The following is a 20,915-nucleotide window of genomic DNA, read 5'->3' on the forward strand; positions in this document are numbered from 1 at the left end:
AGTTGGAAAACATATTGTCCACACCGCCCTCTATAGTCCATAGTGTTTTCTCTCCAAAGAATGCTCACCATTTGTCTGCAAAATCAATCAAACATCTTAGAAAGTGCTTTGGTGATACTGTCACTTCCATTCAGAGAGACATCTTCAAGAACTCGGGGAATTTGCACTGATGACAGACGAATGTATTGACGTTAATGGGAGAGTAATTTTATATATTCGCCACATTGTGGGCACTATTTCTGTAGAAACACTCGTGTATGTAGTACCCTTACTCTTTGCTAAGGCCAAAGAGATTTTTTTTTTTCTGTTTGTTAACATTTCCCTGTGTAAAATGGCAAAGTTATACTATATCTGGGAATTTTTCAATAAATAAAACAAAATATAACGAAAGTTATTGTAAAGGAAATCCTGGATATTGTTTTTTTTGTCACCGAGAAGTTTGGTTGCATCATCATTTGATGGCGCTTCTAACTTCAGTGGCAAACACAGATGTACAAGCTCTTGCGACGCGAATCCCTCAAAACGATATTCGTTCACTGCAGAGCTCACAACTCGCTTTGCTTAGAGCTTGTGAATCTTTGCCGGTAATCAAGAAAGAAATAAGTGCAATGAACGATATATTTTCATTGTTTCGACCCAGTAATAAAAGGACGAGTATATTACAGAAAATTGAAACGGCCTTTGATAAATTACCACAAACTTTTCACCCAGGAAAGACACGCTGGTTATCTTATGAAGGTAGCGTGGTCGTTATTTTCAAATATTTCACCGCAAAACACTAAAGCAATGATGACTTTAAATTTCATTGTTATCCCATCCAACTATACATGTAGGCTATTGTAGAGTTTGGCAGCTTAGCCTTTCCTGTTCCCTACTTTGTTTATCTATTTTTCAATGCTTTAGCGTGACCATATCTTGCCGCGAAAGCTTGCCACGTTTTTATTACTGAAGTTTATCTATCCTCTAAAATGCTTATTATGAGTCACTCTTTCTGCCTTATTTTATCACATACCTGCATATAATGTCGTTTATGTTATGTTATTCATGCATCAATGTCCAAACACTCCCCACGAAAAAATAAATGCATTCAGACTGAAATTTCTTGCCAAGAGGAAGCTCGAAATTATTTTATGTTAGTACTGTGTTGGATGACATTGAATAGTATAGTATGGATTCATGTTCGATTGGCCAGAAGTTTGTGCAGAATAGGAATTCGCCAATTTTCAAAGACGACAAATTGTGCGCGGTTAGTTGAAGCAAGTGTTTCTAACTTTGTCAGTGTATTAAATGAAACGAGAAAACTGTCCAAGGTGATGATACAAAATTCATGGACACCAAAGGAAAATAGTGGTCGGAAATCAAGCCTATGTGAGAAGATCGTCGAATATTGAAGAAGATTGCCACAAAAGGACCGTAAATCTATAATTCGCCTAACTCGATCAGCATCTGGAACGACTTCTTACTGTAATCAGTTCGACGGGAAGTGCTTAATCGTAACATTTGCGCTGGACTTGCAACTTTGAAGTTTATGATCACCGCCACCAACGTGATAGCGCAAAAATGATGGTATCGATTTCATGAAACATGGATCGCGAATGATTGTAAGGCAGCCACTTTTTTTGTTTCCAACAACAGGCCGACTTCATGTAAGTAGACGGCTAAACACGTACGCTCCTCCTCCCATTAAATATGGACGCAATTCATGGCTTTTTGTGCTCTTATTATTACTCTCAAAGAATGAATTACTGTTAGTGATTATGCTGACATTTTTGGTGACCAGATGCATTCTATGGTACAGGTGTTGCTCTCTTCCAACATGACAATACGTCAATGCATATTGTAAAATTTTGCTAAAAGCAGGTTTGGTAGAGTTAAAAGTTATTTTCCTTCAATTAGTTTTATTATTATTATTTGTTATAATAACAGGTTCATTAAGATAAATACAAAGTTTACTCACTAATTAGGGTAAATAGGTATTTTAAGGCTCAGGCAGCTAAGGGAAGGACCTTTACAAAACTTTAAGTTGAGTAAAGTGGGTTAGGATTTTTAGTGCTTTTAGCAAACAGAGGTTGGAGTTTCGCAAAGTTTTAGGGCAAGCTAAGGGAAAAGAAAAATTACTAAGAGAGAGATTAAGTTTTTAATAGAGCTTTACAGCAAGTTAAGTGGGTAGGAGGCCTCAAAGTTCCACAGCAAAGTAAGTTTATTTATTTATTGTGAAATTGATGTTGGTTGAGCCAGACGTGTGTATGTGTACTGGTGTGGTTTCAGAAATATCAAGATACCTCCTTTGGCTTACCTAGTCTTCCGACTTGAACATTACTCAATATTTATGATCATTTTTAGAGCATCGAATTCAGCACGATTTCCTCCTGCATCTTGATACTACAACTACGTGCTACACAACATGAACATTGGTCTTCTTTATCTCTGAAGACGATTCAAGAGTCCAATTCTGGAATGAATGGAAGTTCTGCTTCATGCTCAAGTATGCCGAACCCGTACTAGTCACGTAAATTCCAAGGAGCAGATCACACGTGCCACATCATAAAAATGGTCATAGACACCAACGGTCACTGCAGCCACATTGCTCAGAGAAACTGGTCATACCAACCACATTCACCTTTAGTCATAGCAGCAACATCAACACAAAGTTCAGGTTGGTCCAATAAGCCACTGGTGCCACCTATATGCAGTAGCACTAAGTTAGTAGGTTTTCAGTCTTTCCTATCATTAGGAATTATTCTGACCGAAGTTTCACTTTTAGACTAGTGAGTGGGGAATTAGTTTACAATAGCATTACCAGTTGGTGACATTTCGTTACAGAAAGTAATTAACCATAATAGGTCGTCACTACTAACAAGTTTTACATTTATTCCTGTTGAGCGTGGACAAAGATTGAAGCCCAGAGCACGGAAAGTACATCCGTAGGAGCAAGCGCGTTAGCGACACTGGGTGTGCTCGTAAAGAAAAAAATGTTTGCGACATTAAGTCTCTGCGTAAGGATACCAATTGGCGATGTTAACGTAAACCTGGCCCAAAAGAGAAGTTTAATTGTCTCCTTATTCGTGACAGATTACAATTTCAAGCAAGAGACCTCTTTGAGAAGCCTTAATGAAAGGAAACTTCGAAAGTCGTTAACGCAATAACTATACATACATGTATATGAGAGTCCTTCCCTCACCTCTTCACATAATACCCATTAAGATTCAGGCATTTGTCTCACCGTTGCATCAATCTGTCCAAACCCTTTGCAAAAAATGGGAACTCTGGCTATTTAGCACTCTTCTCCCATTCCGCTTCTGTCAAAGCGTTCGACATAAGCGATCTGGTGTTATTGTTATTGACGATAATATTCATCCCCCACTCAACACGCAAACAAGTAACAAAATTGAAGATTTAGGGTGGGAACAGCTACCCCACTCTCCATACAGCTTCAATTTAATGCCGAGTGACTTCCATCTATTTTCCGATGTTAAAGTCTGCATTGCACTACGAACGATTCGAAACAGATAAAGAAGTTAATCGCAAGGTGGGGAGAATGCTAAATAGCCCAAGCCCTGATTTTTTGCAAAGGGTTCGGACAAACTGATGCAACGGTAAGACAAATACCTGAATCTCAATGGGATCATGTGGAGAGGTGAGGAAGGACTCACCTACACACGTATGTATAGTTTACAAATGTATCTAAAAATTACAGCTCAGGGAAGCATACATTGAATGATGCACGTAATTATAGAAAGCGCACACACACATACAATTTTATATACGTATATATTCCACTACTTATCCTTTGTTCCTGTTCTCATATAGGTCTCTCGTTCCATTAGATTCAACTTTCTCCACTAAGGTGTGTCCACTTTCAACTCATCACATTATTCTTATATGATGCACAACTGCAAGCTTTCCAACTACTCTGTTCTTTCTGATGAACGGGGGTGTATTGCAAATGCAAGCCATTGGTTGTAATTCATGATAATTACACAACACACTTCCATGTGTTGTCAACTTAGGTATAAATAAAATAAAACAAACTTTCTACAAAATTTATTACTTCTCTTTATAGTAATTTGTGGAATATAAAATTTTTCATACTTGACTCAACATTAAACTAAATAATGGACTAACAAGCCTTCGTAGAAACACATCATCAAGGAAAACTAAGTACATATTTAAATCATCTTAATAGAAAAACTAAAATTTGGCAGTTACGTGTAGTCTTTTTTGTTCATCATCATCACATCAATATTTTGCTCCCTCAACATAGTTTTGTATAAAAATAAAAGGAACTCTTATGGTAGTTATGCACTAGAACCCACTGAAAGAATCAAAAAGATTGACTAGCTTTCAAGACTGAACGTCACCTAAGTGAAGAAAGATGTAAGGAGCAAAAAGAATCCTACATAAATCTAGTTCATCCATACTGACTGGTTGTTTTAAAATGTTATGACGGAAGATTGTGTAATCCGATCAAAGTCTGAGAATGTATCAAGAGAGGAGACAGTCTGCAAAAGTAGGCGGCACGGCTCGGAATAAGCTCCAGTTACCAGCAACTGGCCCAGACACATACAGCTAACGTTTATGCAGTGCAACTTTATATATATATATATATATATATATAAACAGTCAGAAAATGGTACTGTTGGGTTTGGAACTTCGAAACTGTCTTTAATAGCCCTTTGTGTCCTAGGCTGTAGATGACAGGATTTTACGAAATATGATCTCTTTGGGAGAAAGAAGGTCTTAAAAAGTTTCTTTGCCGTTCCCCTGATCTGCGAAACTATTGAGTATACAAGTTTGCAATTTTGTAGAATTAATCTAATATCTTAGGCTGCAGATAAGACTGGAATTTGGGATGTGACTTCTCCGGGGACAGGATGATTTTTTTTGAGGGAGAGTTATTTAAATTTTCCGAAATTATTAACTGTAGAAACTTTAAATTTTGTAGAAATTTTCCTATATACTCTAGGTTGACGATAAGATACGAAATATAACTCCTACGAAGGAAAACAAGGACGAGCGTTTATGTGACTGCAGTAAAATCGAATTCGCATCAACAAGTATTTTGAAGCGAACGAGAGATGTATATATGTCTTTCACGTGGACCCGCGTAGCGTAGTTGCTACCGCTTTCGTTTTTAGGCAGAGTGGTCCTGGGTTCGATTCCAGATAGGAACACTCGGTCGAAAAAGTGAAACAGCTTTTTCAGGCCAGTCATCCTCAGTGAGGTTTTGCTGGGTTTTTTTTTCATTCGCACCACACAAATGCCGAGATAGTGGTCCCAGGCCGCTTCCTTCCAAATTTCCCGGACAGGGTGATCGCCGAGCAATGTCATTCCTCATATGTGATGGGCTAACATGGCCACAGCTACCGAAAGTTTAGAAATCTATTCCTATCATCTTTCAAATATTTTCATAAACCTTATTTTTCATTGCGAAGAATGGGCATTCTGCCAGTCATATCCTAATAATAAGCTGCAAATATCTCAATTTGATGTTTTCCGGGCATGAGGAACAAATTACTTATCAGAAATTAGTTTATCATATACTTGTAAACATTTTCTCTGACGCTTCATTAGACAGGAAAAAGTGAAGTAGAAAAAAAAATTTAAAGAGAAAAACAGTGACTCAGAGACGTCAGAACCGGCGCCATATTGATATTGGAGTCACATAATAGTATTGCTATGATGAAACCTCATCGAAAACTAGGTTTAATTCAATGGTTCTTAAAGGACCCTAAATGTTAAAGATGAGAAAACTTCTTTAATGATATTAACAGTATGTACATAAATTACGAGACAGTTTCATCATTTAGTCTTACGTTTATTTGTATCCAAAAAAATTTGCCCGATTTCTCTCCCAGCGATAATAACCGATATATATTGATCACTGATATACCTAAGCAAAACTAAGCAACTGTCTCTATTTTGTCGCATCTTGAACACCGTATAAAACTATTGGAGATGTATTATCATTTCCAAATTCATGCTTATTCTGTTCCTACTCTCATTCTATCTTTTGCTTTCTTCATTGTTTACACAATACCAAGTTATCTGAATTGTTGACGTTAATACAGTGGCTTCAACAACTGAAAGAGTTAATACGTTTTGAAATTATAAGAGAAGCAAGAGAATAATAATGATTTAATTGACCTTGATTCAAAAAATATACCCTCGGTTTCTAAACAGTGAGTACTTGAACTGAACAGAGAGAAAATAAATGCGGAAGGAAACAGGTCTAGCAATAGCCTACGTTAAATGTGTAATGTTTGATTTTATATACTCTTATCCAGACTACAATAATCTACAAATTAGATGGCTAAAAAAGCAAACGCTTACGTAATGAGTCCAAATATTCTATTTTGCAAGAAGTTTCAAGTGTAATCTCTGATCTACGTATCTAACTGGTCTTCACAAAAATGCATATAAAAAACAGGAGGCATCAACAAGAATGTACAAAGTAATGTTTACTATGTTGAGGATAGCACTACAAATATCCACGAACCATTTTCCTTTTGTGCTGTATACGTGTATGTGCCAATTTATACTAGTTTGTGCATCAATTTATGAATATAAGTACATAAGATTTATTAGCAACAAACAAACAAACAAAAAAAATCATTACATTACTAGCACAATATTCCACCTCAAACGTACAGCTTCTCTGTTCTTTAGTCAAAAAGTAACGAAAAGATTTTTTTTTTATCATAACTCATATATAATAGAACATTTTAAAATTACAAATCAAAACGATCAGGCATATACAAAAAAGAAAACAGCTTATCATTAAAAAAGATAAAATACTACAATTTTTTTCTTAACATCCTAATAATGTTTTATCCCGATACTATACAAGAACAGTGCTGGATTCGTATCGTAATAATCACTCAACTAGCTGTCCTTTACATTTACACCGATATCTAGTCCTCAACATGACCTTACGGATGGAATATAATGGTATTTTAGCTGCTGAGTGACTGTTCATCGAGAAATGTATACAAAACAGGCTGTTCATCAGTTAGTGAATATAAACACAACTCAGTACATTGATATGGATAGTAATGAGCAACTGTCTTCTTCTGCACTGCACTACAAATACTTTATACAAAACAATTCTTTAACTTGTTTTAAAGACATTTTTACCAACTGGTGAATCATACTACACATGGAATTGGCAAGGTTTCCAGTGTCAATCAATCCTCTCTTGATTAATTAATTTTGCTTCATATATTTACGCAACTGCAAGGTTACAAAAATTCATTTACATAAACTCCTAACCACACTAGGACGTATTCGATGCATTTGAAAGGCGGACACACCTTCATGGTAGATTACCTATGGCCGTTCTCCACCACTTATCTTGTCAACAAGAGAACTAGATAACCGACTATGCTATAGGTTCCAGTTATGTTTCTTTTGGTTAACTCTATGGATACCATATCATTTTCTAAAGGCTGATATTTGTTCAATGTGACTTACGACCCACTGCTTCCGAACACAATAGCATTTCACTTACTGAAATGTAAATAGTTATGCCGCCTAGGCTAAAGGAGACTGTGATGAGAGAAATGCATGCAACGGTGGAATGAAGAAAGTGGGAGAACCCCGACGGTGTTTGTCCGCCACAAAGCCCACTTCGCGTGAGCTGGGATCGAACCAAGGACCCCAGCGCCACAAGTAAACGCTCTACCACTGAGCTACCATGCCACTGTCCCACGACATCGAACTATTGAACTTTCAGAACAGCTACTGCTAACACTATTGAACTTTTTACTAAAGCCTTTTTCGTCGCTGCAATAGTTTTACAAAGAATTCGCTCCGACTTCCGCCATCGAATGACCGATTTTGTGATTCTTGACTTGACTTTTTTTCAGTTTCTTCCTTCAGAATACAGGAATAGAATGCTTTCTTGTGTTATACTGAAGACTTTTGTTCTTCGTTAAAACTGAAATATTTTACAAAGCCCTAAGTTTTCCAGGCAAAAAAAGCCGTAGAAAAAGATTCGTAGTTAATGCATCGGCACGGTATGCCGGAGGTCCCGGGTTCGTGTTTCAGTCCAGTCACGGTCCGCTCTTTCCGTAGGAAGAAAAAAAAAAACTTCTGTTTCTTTCCAAGGCCTTGCATCTCTGGTCCTAGCCCAGTAGCCTTATAAAGCAACCTTTCAAAATTGTCAAAGATACAAGGCACTTTTTAACTTCATGATCAGATACTTCCTAACAATAACGCTACGAAAAATAAGTCAGAACTGTTTCCTTATTGCTATGCTACGTCATGTGGCTTACACATCTAGTAACCTTATAACCGACAGTGAGACAGTGGTATAACCAAACTTTAATAGGGAATTTATACACTGGATTTTATTATGTTATAGTTGTAAGACCCTAATTTTAAACTGGCTTGATACGGATACTTGAAAAATCTGTTGCAAAAGTCTAATAAAGTCAGTGCGGTTTCAACTGCTCTTGGCAAGGAAAAGACTGATTTAATATCAACAGACTTATACAAGAGAATACAAAAGACGGTCGGGAGCTATTTATCAACATAATTAAGGAGAGAAAGAGCAAACAAAAATAAAATAAAAGAACAGTAAGTATTCTACAGGACTAACGAAAGCAAATCTCATAGTACAAAAGAAGGAACAACTCAAGAGGTCTAAATCAGGGGGTGCTCTTAACCTATGCCCCGAACCTCTACTTTCACGCTCTCTTCACCGTGACGTCACCAGCGAGGAACTTAGAGCTTGTCGTCTGCTTGGCGCGCGAAGATTTGCTAGTCAGACCACAAACAATTCTTTATTTATTTTGGGTTTTTGCTATGTTGAATTGTGTTGCTTTTTTTTCTAGTGGTGTACGTGGACGAATATTATTTAATAGAGAAAAGGTCTATATCTCGGAAGATTTCTTTACGTGGGCTTAACTGTACAGACATGCAATATTGGAAGATAGTGTGAACTTGAATACGTGTGTACATATATATTTCTACGTGTATTTGTCTTTCATCTCCAAGTGTTCCACACTATAGAATTAGGGATGTACCGATATATCGGTATCGGTAATAGCAGCCACTTTTGGGAGTATCGGTATCGGCATTGGCAAATAAACACCGATATTTACCGGTACATTTTTCAAACTATTTTAAGTTTGTTTAATATTAACAGTGACACTTATATTTCATCGGTTTCTTTTAGAGTTAAAAGTTGTTTTAAATTATTATCAATTGTACAATCAATCGATTTCTTTATGCATGTATACGCCTTTCATTTGCACTATTCATACTTAACTGATAGGTTTAGTCCCTCCATGCCAAAATAGTCAAGAAAAGACAAAGGTCCTCAGCCAGGATCATAGGCACCCGAAGAAAATTTTCTAGGGGGAGCCGATTTCCCGATTTCAAAGTAAAATAAAGTAAGTTTATTTTCCTTATTCATTTTCATAAATTTCTATGTATGCATAAAGTTCATAATTTAAAATTATTTTTCGATAGTTTTTCTGCTTATTGGTCCTCTAGATCAGCGTTTCCCAACCGGTGTGCCGCAAGGAATCGAAATAAAATTATTAATTTTATAGCAATCAAATTTCAAAACGTAGGAAAAAATGTATATTTGAATTTCACATTACTATGAACCTCTGCTATGAATCTACAATTCTAAGTTTCATACCGGGTTACTGTTCTGTACATTTCTAATGTTGAAAAAAGTAGACATATTTGTTTTCATTGCTATGACCATTATTGCTTCTTTATTGTTGCACACTATTTCGTAACTTGAAAATTTAAATACCATGCAATCCTTTCGACAAATTACCTATTTGTGTTTTAAAAGTAAAAGAGATTTGTTTCTTCGTTCGTTATTTAGTGATCTTCCTTCTTAGTAAAAAGTTGGATACAGTTTTTAAAAAGAAAGCGTATTTTTAAAAACATGAGTCCAATATTTCATTGAAATTGTTTTCTGTTTTAAAATTAGAATGAAAAAAAAAAAGCATAATGATTTACCACGGGGGGAAAATCAGCGATTGAGCTTTCTTCTCTGTGAGAAGGAGATCAATAATCACAGAAAAATACCACTGTGTTTTATATTTACAATGTAAAACACATATTTATCTGCAACTTTGCTTAAATACATTCACAGCAACATTTCAGATATAAATACATTTAAAATGTAATTATAATTCAACAATTATCTATCTCATCAAAAAAAAAAAAAAAAAAAAATGATCATGCAACAGAGGTACATCGTTAATTTTCCATAATATAAATTGCGTTAAGATGTTCTATTTATTGCTGGCTTATTTATTATTTATTTATTTGTAGTTTGTGTGTAGGAGAATGTTGTGACAGCGAAAATGTTATGCATAAAGAAAGAAAAAAAGACATTCTGGCTGCTTCGTACACCTCTATACCTACTTGCTGCTCCTCGCTGGTGACGTCACGCAAAACGAGGAGCGAAGCGTCTGTCCGTATAGCCCAACCTTTCCTTCTAGTAACCTTGGGTCTAAATATTCTATAACCTCGTTGATTCATAAAATATGATACAAATAACCATCTACTAGGTACAAATATTAGGTTACACTAATCTGAAATCAAAAGAAGTAAATGTTCAACGTAACAGGTTTTACTGGGTATCACTCAACCAGTTGAAACAGTATGGAATTCAGAAGCAACATCTGAAGATATATATAACAAATAATTATAATAATAAATCAAGATTTCATTTAAAAGGCTGTTTCTGTAACAAGTCCATTTTTTTTTATCGTAATAGGTACAGATTAACGGAATTAAACAACTATTTTGTTTCCAACTCAGTCTTCATTTCGTTACACTTTAATAATACACAATATTTCCGCCAACTCTGTGGCCATGATCTTATGCTATGCTGTATTTAAGTGAGAATATCACCAGTTATGTCATGTTAATGTTTAGTTCCTTGACCTGTAAAAAGAAAAATAGCCCCAAATATTAAAAAAAAAAAAAAAAAAAAAAAAAATCTTGTTCATGTTAGTTTTACATTTCACGATTCATTTACATAATTACTGTCTTGAGAATTACAACTGTTTCCCACGGACTGTTTTTGTAATAAATTTGATGTCACTTCTCAACACACACACACTAAAAACGCACAATAAATGGTTTATAGTGACGGTTAATTCCTTGTCTACTGAAATCATCTTTAATTTGTTACGAAAACAGTTCACTCCAATTACATTTCCCAAAACAGCGATTACATAAATAAATCGAAAAGCGTAAAATTAATATACCCAAGGAATTTTCAGAATATTTGGGGCTATTTTTCTTTTACAGGTCAAGGAACTAAACAGTAACATGACATAGTACTATTGATATTCTGACTTACTTACAACACAGCATGAAATCGTGGCTACAGAGTTTATAAGTTCTAAAGAAATGAACATTGGATTGGGTGCAAGATGCTTAATTTTAACAATATGTACCCTATTAATAGCTATTACAAACTATGAAGATAACGAAATTTAACCCATCATAACTAAACGCAGTAGTAAATGCTCGTGTTTCATTAGCTCTTGCAATTATTCAGAAAATGCATCTTCAACAAAGTTATTTCATAACAGCACACCAACTACCATACATACCTACTAAATCATATAGAATAAAAATATGAAAAATAAAAATTATAAAATACCAATTACCACTCTGCAAATAGACTTAAAGCATCATCAATAATAAAAAGATATATACCATTGCACATTTTAACTCGCAGTTGACTCAGCATGACCCATAAACAATTAAACGTATCAGTAACAAATTTCATAGGCACTCTTTTATCAAAATTATTCAGAAGACGCGTCTCCAATTATAATATTTCATGATTGGTACACAAACTAGTATGTACACTTTACAAAATACTTTCTTTTTCTTTTTTAAAAATATATATATATATATTAAATATAATGAATTTCAGATAACCATTGTACAAGTAAAATTTAAAAAATCAAGAACAGAAGTGTAATGGATATACACTATGCACATTCTAGCTCAGATCATTTCACCTATCCTTCATATTGTGTCTTTTCGTACTTCCAGTATTTTACTGGCAAGTTACATTTGTTTCGACCCCCCCCCCCCCAAAAAAAAATCTGGAATTAATGAATTACAAAAAGTACAAAAGATCATCCAACTGATGATTCGGTTCCCGATGCAGTGACTGTCCCACGAGGAACGCAAGTTTATGAGCGTACTGACACGGTGCTGGAACACGAACAGTTCCCTAAAAAAGAAGACATCACATAGTTATGCATACATACATATATAGTATATGCATTATTTTATGCTATTATGAACTGTAGTCAATTCTAAATATGAAGTAAAGACAAAATATCCATGATCATAACGGACTGTACGAAATGATTTGAGACACCTACTCATATAGGTAATCGGTCATATGGAAGTCATAGATGATTCATACAGACAAAAGAAGGCGCATTTTCATTTTTTAATTTTTTTATAATTTCAAAAAGAATGTAATCTTTTCTATCTCGATAAAATAACATAAAGTTCTACAAACTGGAAATAATCGGTTCAGTAGCATCAAAAGCTGTATAATGAGTGTACACTTTTGGGACAACTGTTCTACACAGTAAGACGTACAATAGGGAATACATGACTTCTAAGAAACTTTCTTTTTTCCTATTTAAATAAATAAATAAAATAAAACTATGAATTGTAAATCTCAAGTGTGTATTATGGCACTGAACTTACTTCGAGATCTTTCAAAATATATTAAAAAGAAATCTTAAAATAAAGTATCCACTATCTTTTATTTCCATAAATACATATTTCTTACAATTAGGTATAACAATAACGTTAAGTAGCTTTCCATTTCATTAGGAAATGGAACCAACTGTGAAACTTCTGATAAAACGCTCTTGTTAAAAAAAGAGCAATGACAGTCTATTGTGTAAGTGAACAAGTAACAAATTTGTCATTCGTTTGTTATGAGCGAAAGGTCTCTTGCTAATCTACTGTTCGCTGACTGGAATTTTATGTCCTTTCCTACAGCAAGGCTATATAAGAGACGAACCTATTATTTAAATTGGAATTCGAACCACTACTCGGATTTGTATCCAAGGCAGGAACCCAGGATTACACGCACAGAAAGCATACGCATTAGCCACTCGGTTACGAAGACATACTGATATATTGTAGTCATAGTATGATGATGAAATACTTTCCAACAAGAAATTCAAGTCTCATATAATCCTCATAAATAAGATAGTGAAATGTATGTGTGTGGAAATGCCGTGCTATAAATTTAAATGGTCAAATTAGAGTAACAGTTAATCTTAAGTCTAAAAATGGCTTTGTTAACTGTGTTTAGATTTCATGGCTTGATACTAAATTAAGATATCTTTTAATAGGAAGAACCTGTGGCTAAATGGTTAGCATTTGATTTTTAATACGGAACACTCAGGTTCAATTGAATTCTACGTTAAGCTTTAAATAAATCAAACAAGAAAGCATGTGTATGTAGAGACATAAACTCTTCTATATTAACGTGAATACGCGATAACTTCACAACTTATTACACACTTCTAACTTGCTAACGAAAAAATATTTTTTGTAAATTTTGTTCCATCAACGTATTCAACTTAAATTATCATTTTTTTAAAATATAACATTTGATCTGCTCAACAGCCACTAACATTGAAGTCGGTTGGTGTATTTAAATATATCCCACAGCATTTTATTACGAAAAACAAGAATTTTAGGAAAACCAAAAAAGTGGATCAAAAGATTGCGGTCTTGCCCAATAATTAGTTTTTGGATCAGGGTCACAAAATTTTTGAACGACACCTAAATCGAGTTTTCGTATTTTCTACGGAATAAGCACATCATACTGAGTTAAGTAATTAGTTTGGGTTCGGCTACACTATATGCTGTTCTCCAGATATAAGGCCTACAAAAAATTTTTTGATTGAAATATATTGGATTTTTTGATTTAAAAAAAAATGCAATGTTTACAACCTGAAGTTCTACAAAATGAACGAACACCGTTCTGTTTTATTTTCTTATCTTGTCAGCGACCGATATTACTTTACCCAATAACATTCACAATTTGCCAAAGATATGGCAAAGTTACTCTGAAAAAGTATTACAGATACAACAGAACTTGTGTCGTTGTACAAATTTAGATTATATCTTACACTTAGTGCATTAGAAATAAATTTGATATGGCAATTATCTTTAGACGTATTTTATTTTATTATCAATAAATAAAAATATAATTATATACTTACACTCCAATTGAAATACAAATGCGTCATTTTGTAACTCAATCTCTGTATTTTATCTGGATCTAAACCAACGTTGTCGTAAATAACGTTGTAGGACGTTGGGCTTACGGTACCCTGTCTGACACTCTGGGATACCAAATAAAAATCGTACCTACGAGAAACAGTATTTATCACTCATCATTGTATTTTCAACCTTATGCATTGGTAGACAAATCAACTTTCCCTAACATTACCATTTATATGTTTTGACACGTAATCCTATCATTGATTTGTAGGATTATAATACAGAACTCCTACAACTGAATTCCAGTATTTTGTTTTTGAACGAAGTGAATTTTTAAAAATCTACAACATGGTTCATTTTGAAGTCCAAATAAAAACCAATAATCTTGGTAGGTCTAAACTGGTGTGTATATGAAACTAAAAAATGAAAATGAGAGTCTTAACTATAGGAATGTGTACTAAGGAATGCAATTTTAGCCGAAATGTTGATATTATATATTGTAACTCCCTCCCCCCCTTTCACACATATATACACTAAATGCAAAGAAGAAAAAAAAAGCTTTAAGTATTACTAATTTAATATACAGGATGTTTACGAAATAAACCTACAAACTTCGCATACGTGTTCAGAATCTGAATACAAGAGAAAAGTTTATCTGCGATTTTGCATGAAAATGCCAAAGTACGGCTACGACCAATTCAACTAATTACCTTAAATTAGCCTTATGTCCATAATTAAACATTCTCAACCAAAATCACAGACGAAGTTTTTTTTTCTTGTATTAACGCCCTGAACACATATGCGACGTTCGTCGGTGATTTTATTTAGTGTACAACCCTACTAACAATTCCACTAATTACCTTAAACGAGAATAAATTTACTTGTAACTAGCCGTTTCTGATCAGTCGCAGATAAAGTTTTCTCTTGTATTGAGTGAGGTCTTGAATACATATGCTAAGTTCGTTGGTTTATTCCCGGAACGCTCTGTATATTACTTACCACAAAATAGTAAAATTACAATAATAATAATAATAATAATAATAATAATAATAATAATAATAATAATAATAATAACGCACTTTCGCCAAATGGTTCATCAAACAGAGAGGGGAGAAAAATTTACAAGCAGCCGTGAAGTGTCCAAATGGACACCATGTTGAAATGCAGGATACATGATAGTATTGCCAGGTAGAAACAAAGTTAAGAGGAGAAAAACAGAACTAATGAGACGAGTGAATGTTAAACAGTAAAGAAGAAATAATAAATTAAGAGAAAATTTATATATATACTAACCATTGGAAAAAAATACTTGAAATTAAGAATTCAATAAAACAATGTATAAACTATAAATAATAGTAATAATAAAAGTAAAGCGAATCAATATTAATAAGTAAAAAAAATGATGTATGGAAAACACGGACTGGATGTAATTAAGTAGTGTATTAGAGACGATTAAGACCAGGAGGATGAATCACTGATAGGATATAATGTGTTAGCTGATCTCTTTCTGAGGGACATTGAAGAGTTTGAGGAAGAATTTTGAGCACTCCTACGCAAGTGTAGTCAAATCGACTATTGTGATGGGATTATATGTTCTGAGATAGGTAAATAAGAAATTTCTGAGCGCTGCAAGAATATCTATGATAGTTGATGCGAATCGGAAGATGTTTTGGACTTCGCCAATGTATAAGGCTGGATAAGTGGGTGCATTTACGGCTGCAAGAATTACAACTACAAGAATTGTAGAAAAGTGTGTGTTACCTTCGTGATGGGATGTTGTAAGATCAAATTAGTATTGAATATAATACTAAATATTGAGAAGTTTTATATTTGAATCTGTGGGATTTCTTTGTCAGGTGTTTCGTCTCCTCGAGAACAAAGATTACACACATATACTACACATACAAAAAACTTTTCACTGTGAATATATCTACCTTTCTGGTAGCGTTATGCAATCATCTGCAACAGTTCCTGGTGGTGGGTTTTCTCCATTATAAAAAAGTCTGGTGTTTATCCTCTTTGACACAATGATAAACGTCATTCTTACATCGACGTCTCGACCATAACTCTGGGCCAGGCTTTGCTGAGAAACGAAATTAATATATGCATGAATAACAAACTAAATATTATCCATAAGATTAAACAAGCGTTTTACCAAAAATCAAACACTTTCCTCGAAATCAATATCACTCTAACTCGCTGTACTCATACACATATGAAGATGATTCGCTACATGCCAGTTCTTGCTTCAATTCTATGATTGTTTTCTATTCGAAAAGTTAACAGTAACACACACGTGAAGTATATTATCTAAAAACAGTAACTAACTTTAAAAATATTTTGTTGTTCCTTAATATGGTATTTTAATTCAAAATTTCAGGATATACGATAAGTGCAGCAAGTAATGAAAAATGAAGATTCTGTTTTATTCCACCTTCATCTGATATCATGCATGTTATACCAGTTACGATTTATAGTATACACATGAATAAGCTCTCGAAAGATGTACACTTATTACACTACAGGATAATTATGAAATAACCAGAAATTAATGAAAAATGAAAACCAGAGAGGTTTATCAGAAAATACGAATTTCACTAAATGTAAGTACATGTTTTTATGTTTCGTATAGTACTGTAATTTCAATCCGGACAATATTTCATATCCAGACTAGGAAGATATCATCATCTTTCTAACCTCAACCATAGGTCGGTAGGGAACTTTTCTCTCCTTTGGGAGAGCTGTTTATACTTTGATAGGGTCTCTTTATCGTAACTGCGTCTAATATATTCTATCGTTGGTCTTCCTTATCCGGGTTTTCCTTCTGTCTTTCCCTCTATCAACATGGTGATCCAATCGGAGTGCCGAATAAAATAGCCAAGCATGCTGTTCTTTTTCTTATTACCTTCATGGTCTGTCGTTCTTCATTAGCTTCTTTTAGTATGTCTTAATTCATTTTCCTTTCGGTCCATAATATGCGCAGCATTCTGCGCCAAGACCAAATTTCAAATGCTTCCAGCTTAGATATTTCAGCTTTTCTCAGTGTCCACGTCCTGATCCATAAAGCGCCACGCTCCATACCAGAGTCTTAATAAATCGTTTTCGAACGTCCACCGACACATTTCTTGATATTAGGAGTCCGCTTTTTCTTGAGTGCTTGTTTAGCCTGCGCTATTCTGGAACTTACGTCCTTTTCATTTCTTCCATCTGGGCATATTAGACTTCCTAAATAGGGGAACGTCTTAGCGTCTTCGATTTTCTCTCACTCTAGCCATACTGTGAAGTGACCCATAGTTATGTGTACGGTTTTAATTTGTTAAATTTAATATAATCATTTAATCAATTTATTTTTATTCTACAAGTACATTTTATTAGAATTACTGAAATCTTCAATTCAATCGAGACAAAACTCTTATTCATGTTGTACATTCACAGGCAGTTTAAGTAAACATATATATTGTCATTGCAAAAGCTACCAATAAATGTTAAGACTATTTTCCCTTCCTGCTTTCATGCATTCCCTTCCGCCTAGCCTAGAACTTCCTCGTTCATTGATCGCAAGAGTCATAGTTCTGATCAAACAAAGCTATAGAGGACACGTTCACACGGGGTATTCATCATGAAGATTTGATAGGTGCAAGATCGGGTAAAGAAGCACACCATGCCATTGGAGACGGTTCAGTTCCATATCTTTTGAAATACCATTCCGAGGGTTCATCACCGCAGAAACACTTTGGCGAAGATGATGAACTACGATTATCGCAGATTTGATTCAACGCCTCTAGCAGGTTGATAGGATTTGGTTCCAGATGTCAACTAGCTCTAATTTCTCCAGTTACCATCCAGAGAGTGAAAGACGCCGGAAAGATACAATTGTCATTCCAGATAACGACGACGACGCCAATCACCCAGGAATTATTCAGGCTAGTGTTCATCCTTTATTGTCATAATCTAATCCTTACTATTTTTACCTCACCTTTTAATTATTATTTTTTTTTTTTTTTAAACAAAATTGAATCATTTAAATTTTATTTACATTCAAACATAACCCTTTACAGTTAAGTTCTGTGCAGGACATCAGTTTTCATCCCCATGTTTTACATCCCTAAGTTTAGTATTTAGTAATCATAATCTGAGCTTTTTACTGATGTTCCTTTCACGGCATAATACGTTTGCCCCTTCCTGTCCTGCTCTTCTGCACTTCTTATTTACTTTCATTTTGCATTTTTTTTCCAGATATATCAAGATATATAAATAAAATCTAAAATCTGACTGTTTGTACTGTTTTTTTTAGAAGCAATGCTTATATAAAATCAATCAAAATCGAAGTTTGTACACTAAATTTGTTGATCCTTAATGAAATGGATCATATTAATGACCACCTCCATAGTTTACAAGTATTAAATCATAACGAAAGGAATTCAATACATACTCACTGTATAAGGCTATGATTAAAATAAAGGACAAGTTCTCGAAATACAAAGTCACAATGTAGAAAATTATCTATAAACATACAGTAACAAGTACAGAGAATAACTTTACCTTCAACATTTCAACCTCATGTTCAAACACGTATCTAATCTGACCTTCACCGACACCATCTCGATAAATAATAATTCTTTGAGGTAGTGCTCCATTCACTTCATGGTACTTGCGCACGGCCTCTGAAAAGTAACATTTATTATATTATGATCTTATTTACGGTATGAAGAGAAAAAGCTGAACGACAATGAAAGTGAAAACTAAATGTAGGCAATATACTTGATATTACAGACCAATAATAATTTTACCATATTAAGATAATTTTCAGTTTTACATTATTTATAGTTGCATAAACTTTTTGGTCCAACAAATGCATCTCCCTAAAACCAAAAAGATCTATGGAAAAAAGTCTATATAAGTAAATCTGTCATTCTAACATGACATCCACCTGGACGCTTCACAGTTATTTTTCTCTTACCAAGAACTTTTAAAATCTATTAATTATAATTTTATATAAGGCAAAAAAAAAAAAAAAAAAGTTACAGTATTAAGCAAGAAATGAAAGTTCAATCATTTAGAAAAAACAAGAATACTCCTTAATATTTATTTATATAGTAACTTTCAATTTTACTCTACTGCTGTTCGTCGGATCAAAATGAAGCGCTATCTGAAGTCAAGACTAGAACCAAATAAAATTCTGATGAAGATATAATAGTGTGATACATGTGGCGGCCGCGATAATTCGAATTTGCAGAGTAATATTTGTAATTTTGATATGGAATTATAATCCGTGATAAGTCGAGAATTTGCATAATCGAGATATTCCTGTATTAGTGGTTTCCTCTCACATCTTACAGCCATGTTTTTCATTGCATTTCTTTTCAACATATCATTACAAATATCGGATTATTTATAATGTATGAATAATTATCTTACACTTACCATTGATACGTTTCATGATATTCAATTATTATTATTATTATTATTATTATTATTATTATTATTATTATTATTATTATTATTAAACACTTCGCACTTTAAGTCATTTACAATGCTTTTAATACGTCTATCAGGTGCCTATTTCTCAAAACTACTGATCTTGTAATACTAATGTGAAATTTTAAGCCATAAAATGACAAATTAGAGGTATTAGGATTAGTTTTTAAAAATGACTTCTACAATTATTCTAATGTTTCTGCTTCATGATATTTTACGATTTGTAATAAACATATTACGAAACTAGCAAGCTTTGAGAAATAGGTCCCTGACTGTCAATAGTGGCAATTATTTTATCAGTCAGTTCGTTCTTTAAGTTCTTACTTTCAAGAATTTTTTTGCTTTAAGTTCTTACTTAATATTTTTTTTCTCCATTCGCTTTTTCTCTAATTGTTAATTCACTTCTAGCTCTTCTCTATTACACATTTCATAGACTTACTTGTAGTTTGAACGTTTACAATGTCTCCCAAATTCAGAACACTATTATATACCAGACTACGATGATACAACAGACAATCTTTCTACTATCAACAATCTATCTACTAGGTTTCATAATTTCCATATCCAAAGCAGCGAATATTTTAATCAGTGTCCCTGAATTGTGACAACTAGAGTTCGTAGAATATTGTTGGATTATCGGCGGAATTCTTACTGCTGTCTTTTATTCACTTTCGCTTTGCTAAGAACAGTTTTCGCGACAAATCTGGTATGACAATCATGGCGTAAAAGCTTGTTTGTTTCTTCAATAGACAACTTTTACTATTTCACTTTTATAAATAGTTCAATGATATCTGACGGTTTCAAGAACTTCATCGTCAAGTTTTTCATCAGACACGTCAGATCAGTCACAAACGTAGGCTTTTCATTTGAAATGAAACGAAATGAAATCTGAATTTAACATCCGAAGATTGTGCTCTTTAGGGTAAAGGAGGAGATGATTAAAGCAAGTTAATGATTATGGAAGAACTGATGGAATGAGAAAGTGGGAGGAAACGGGAGTAACTCGAGAAAATCCACGGACACAATGTTGTCCATCATCAGCTTACTTGACCGAAGATCGAACTAGAGACCCCGCGCACCAGAGGTTAGCGCTCTACCACTGAGCCACGTGTCCCCCTATATTTTTAATTTCTGTGAAAAGCGAGGGAGGAATATTTCTAATTTAAACAGTTCGA

The 20,915-nt window shown here is 34.0% G+C and overlaps 1 protein-coding gene across 2 annotated transcripts in view; it reads right to left on the bottom strand.

Annotated features, from left to right (window-relative positions):
• Positions 1 to 4,029: 4,029 nt before the first annotated feature.
• Positions 4,030 to 20,915, bottom strand: part of LOC145668061 (piwi-like protein Siwi) — a 164,258-nt gene continuing 147,372 nt past the window's right edge. For both annotated transcript variants that reach the window (XM_081735559.1, XM_081735558.1), the window contains exons 15-18: positions 18,805 to 18,926; positions 16,197 to 16,345; positions 14,262 to 14,409; positions 4,030 to 12,232 (exon numbers count right to left, since the gene is read on the bottom strand). In XM_081735559.1, coding sequence (XP_081591685.1) covers positions 12,116 to 12,232; positions 14,262 to 14,409; positions 16,197 to 16,345; positions 18,805 to 18,926 — 536 coding nt within the window. In that variant the 3' untranslated portion in view covers positions 4,030 to 12,115. The remainder of the gene's footprint in view (positions 12,233 to 14,261; positions 14,410 to 16,196; positions 16,346 to 18,804; positions 18,927 to 20,915) is intronic.

The sequence above is a fragment of the Thermobia domestica genome, chromosome 13, assembly GCF_964235325.1.
Source record: "Thermobia domestica chromosome 13, izTheDome1.hap1.1, whole genome shotgun sequence".
Taxonomy (NCBI): domain Eukaryota; kingdom Metazoa; phylum Arthropoda; class Insecta; order Zygentoma; family Lepismatidae; genus Thermobia; species Thermobia domestica.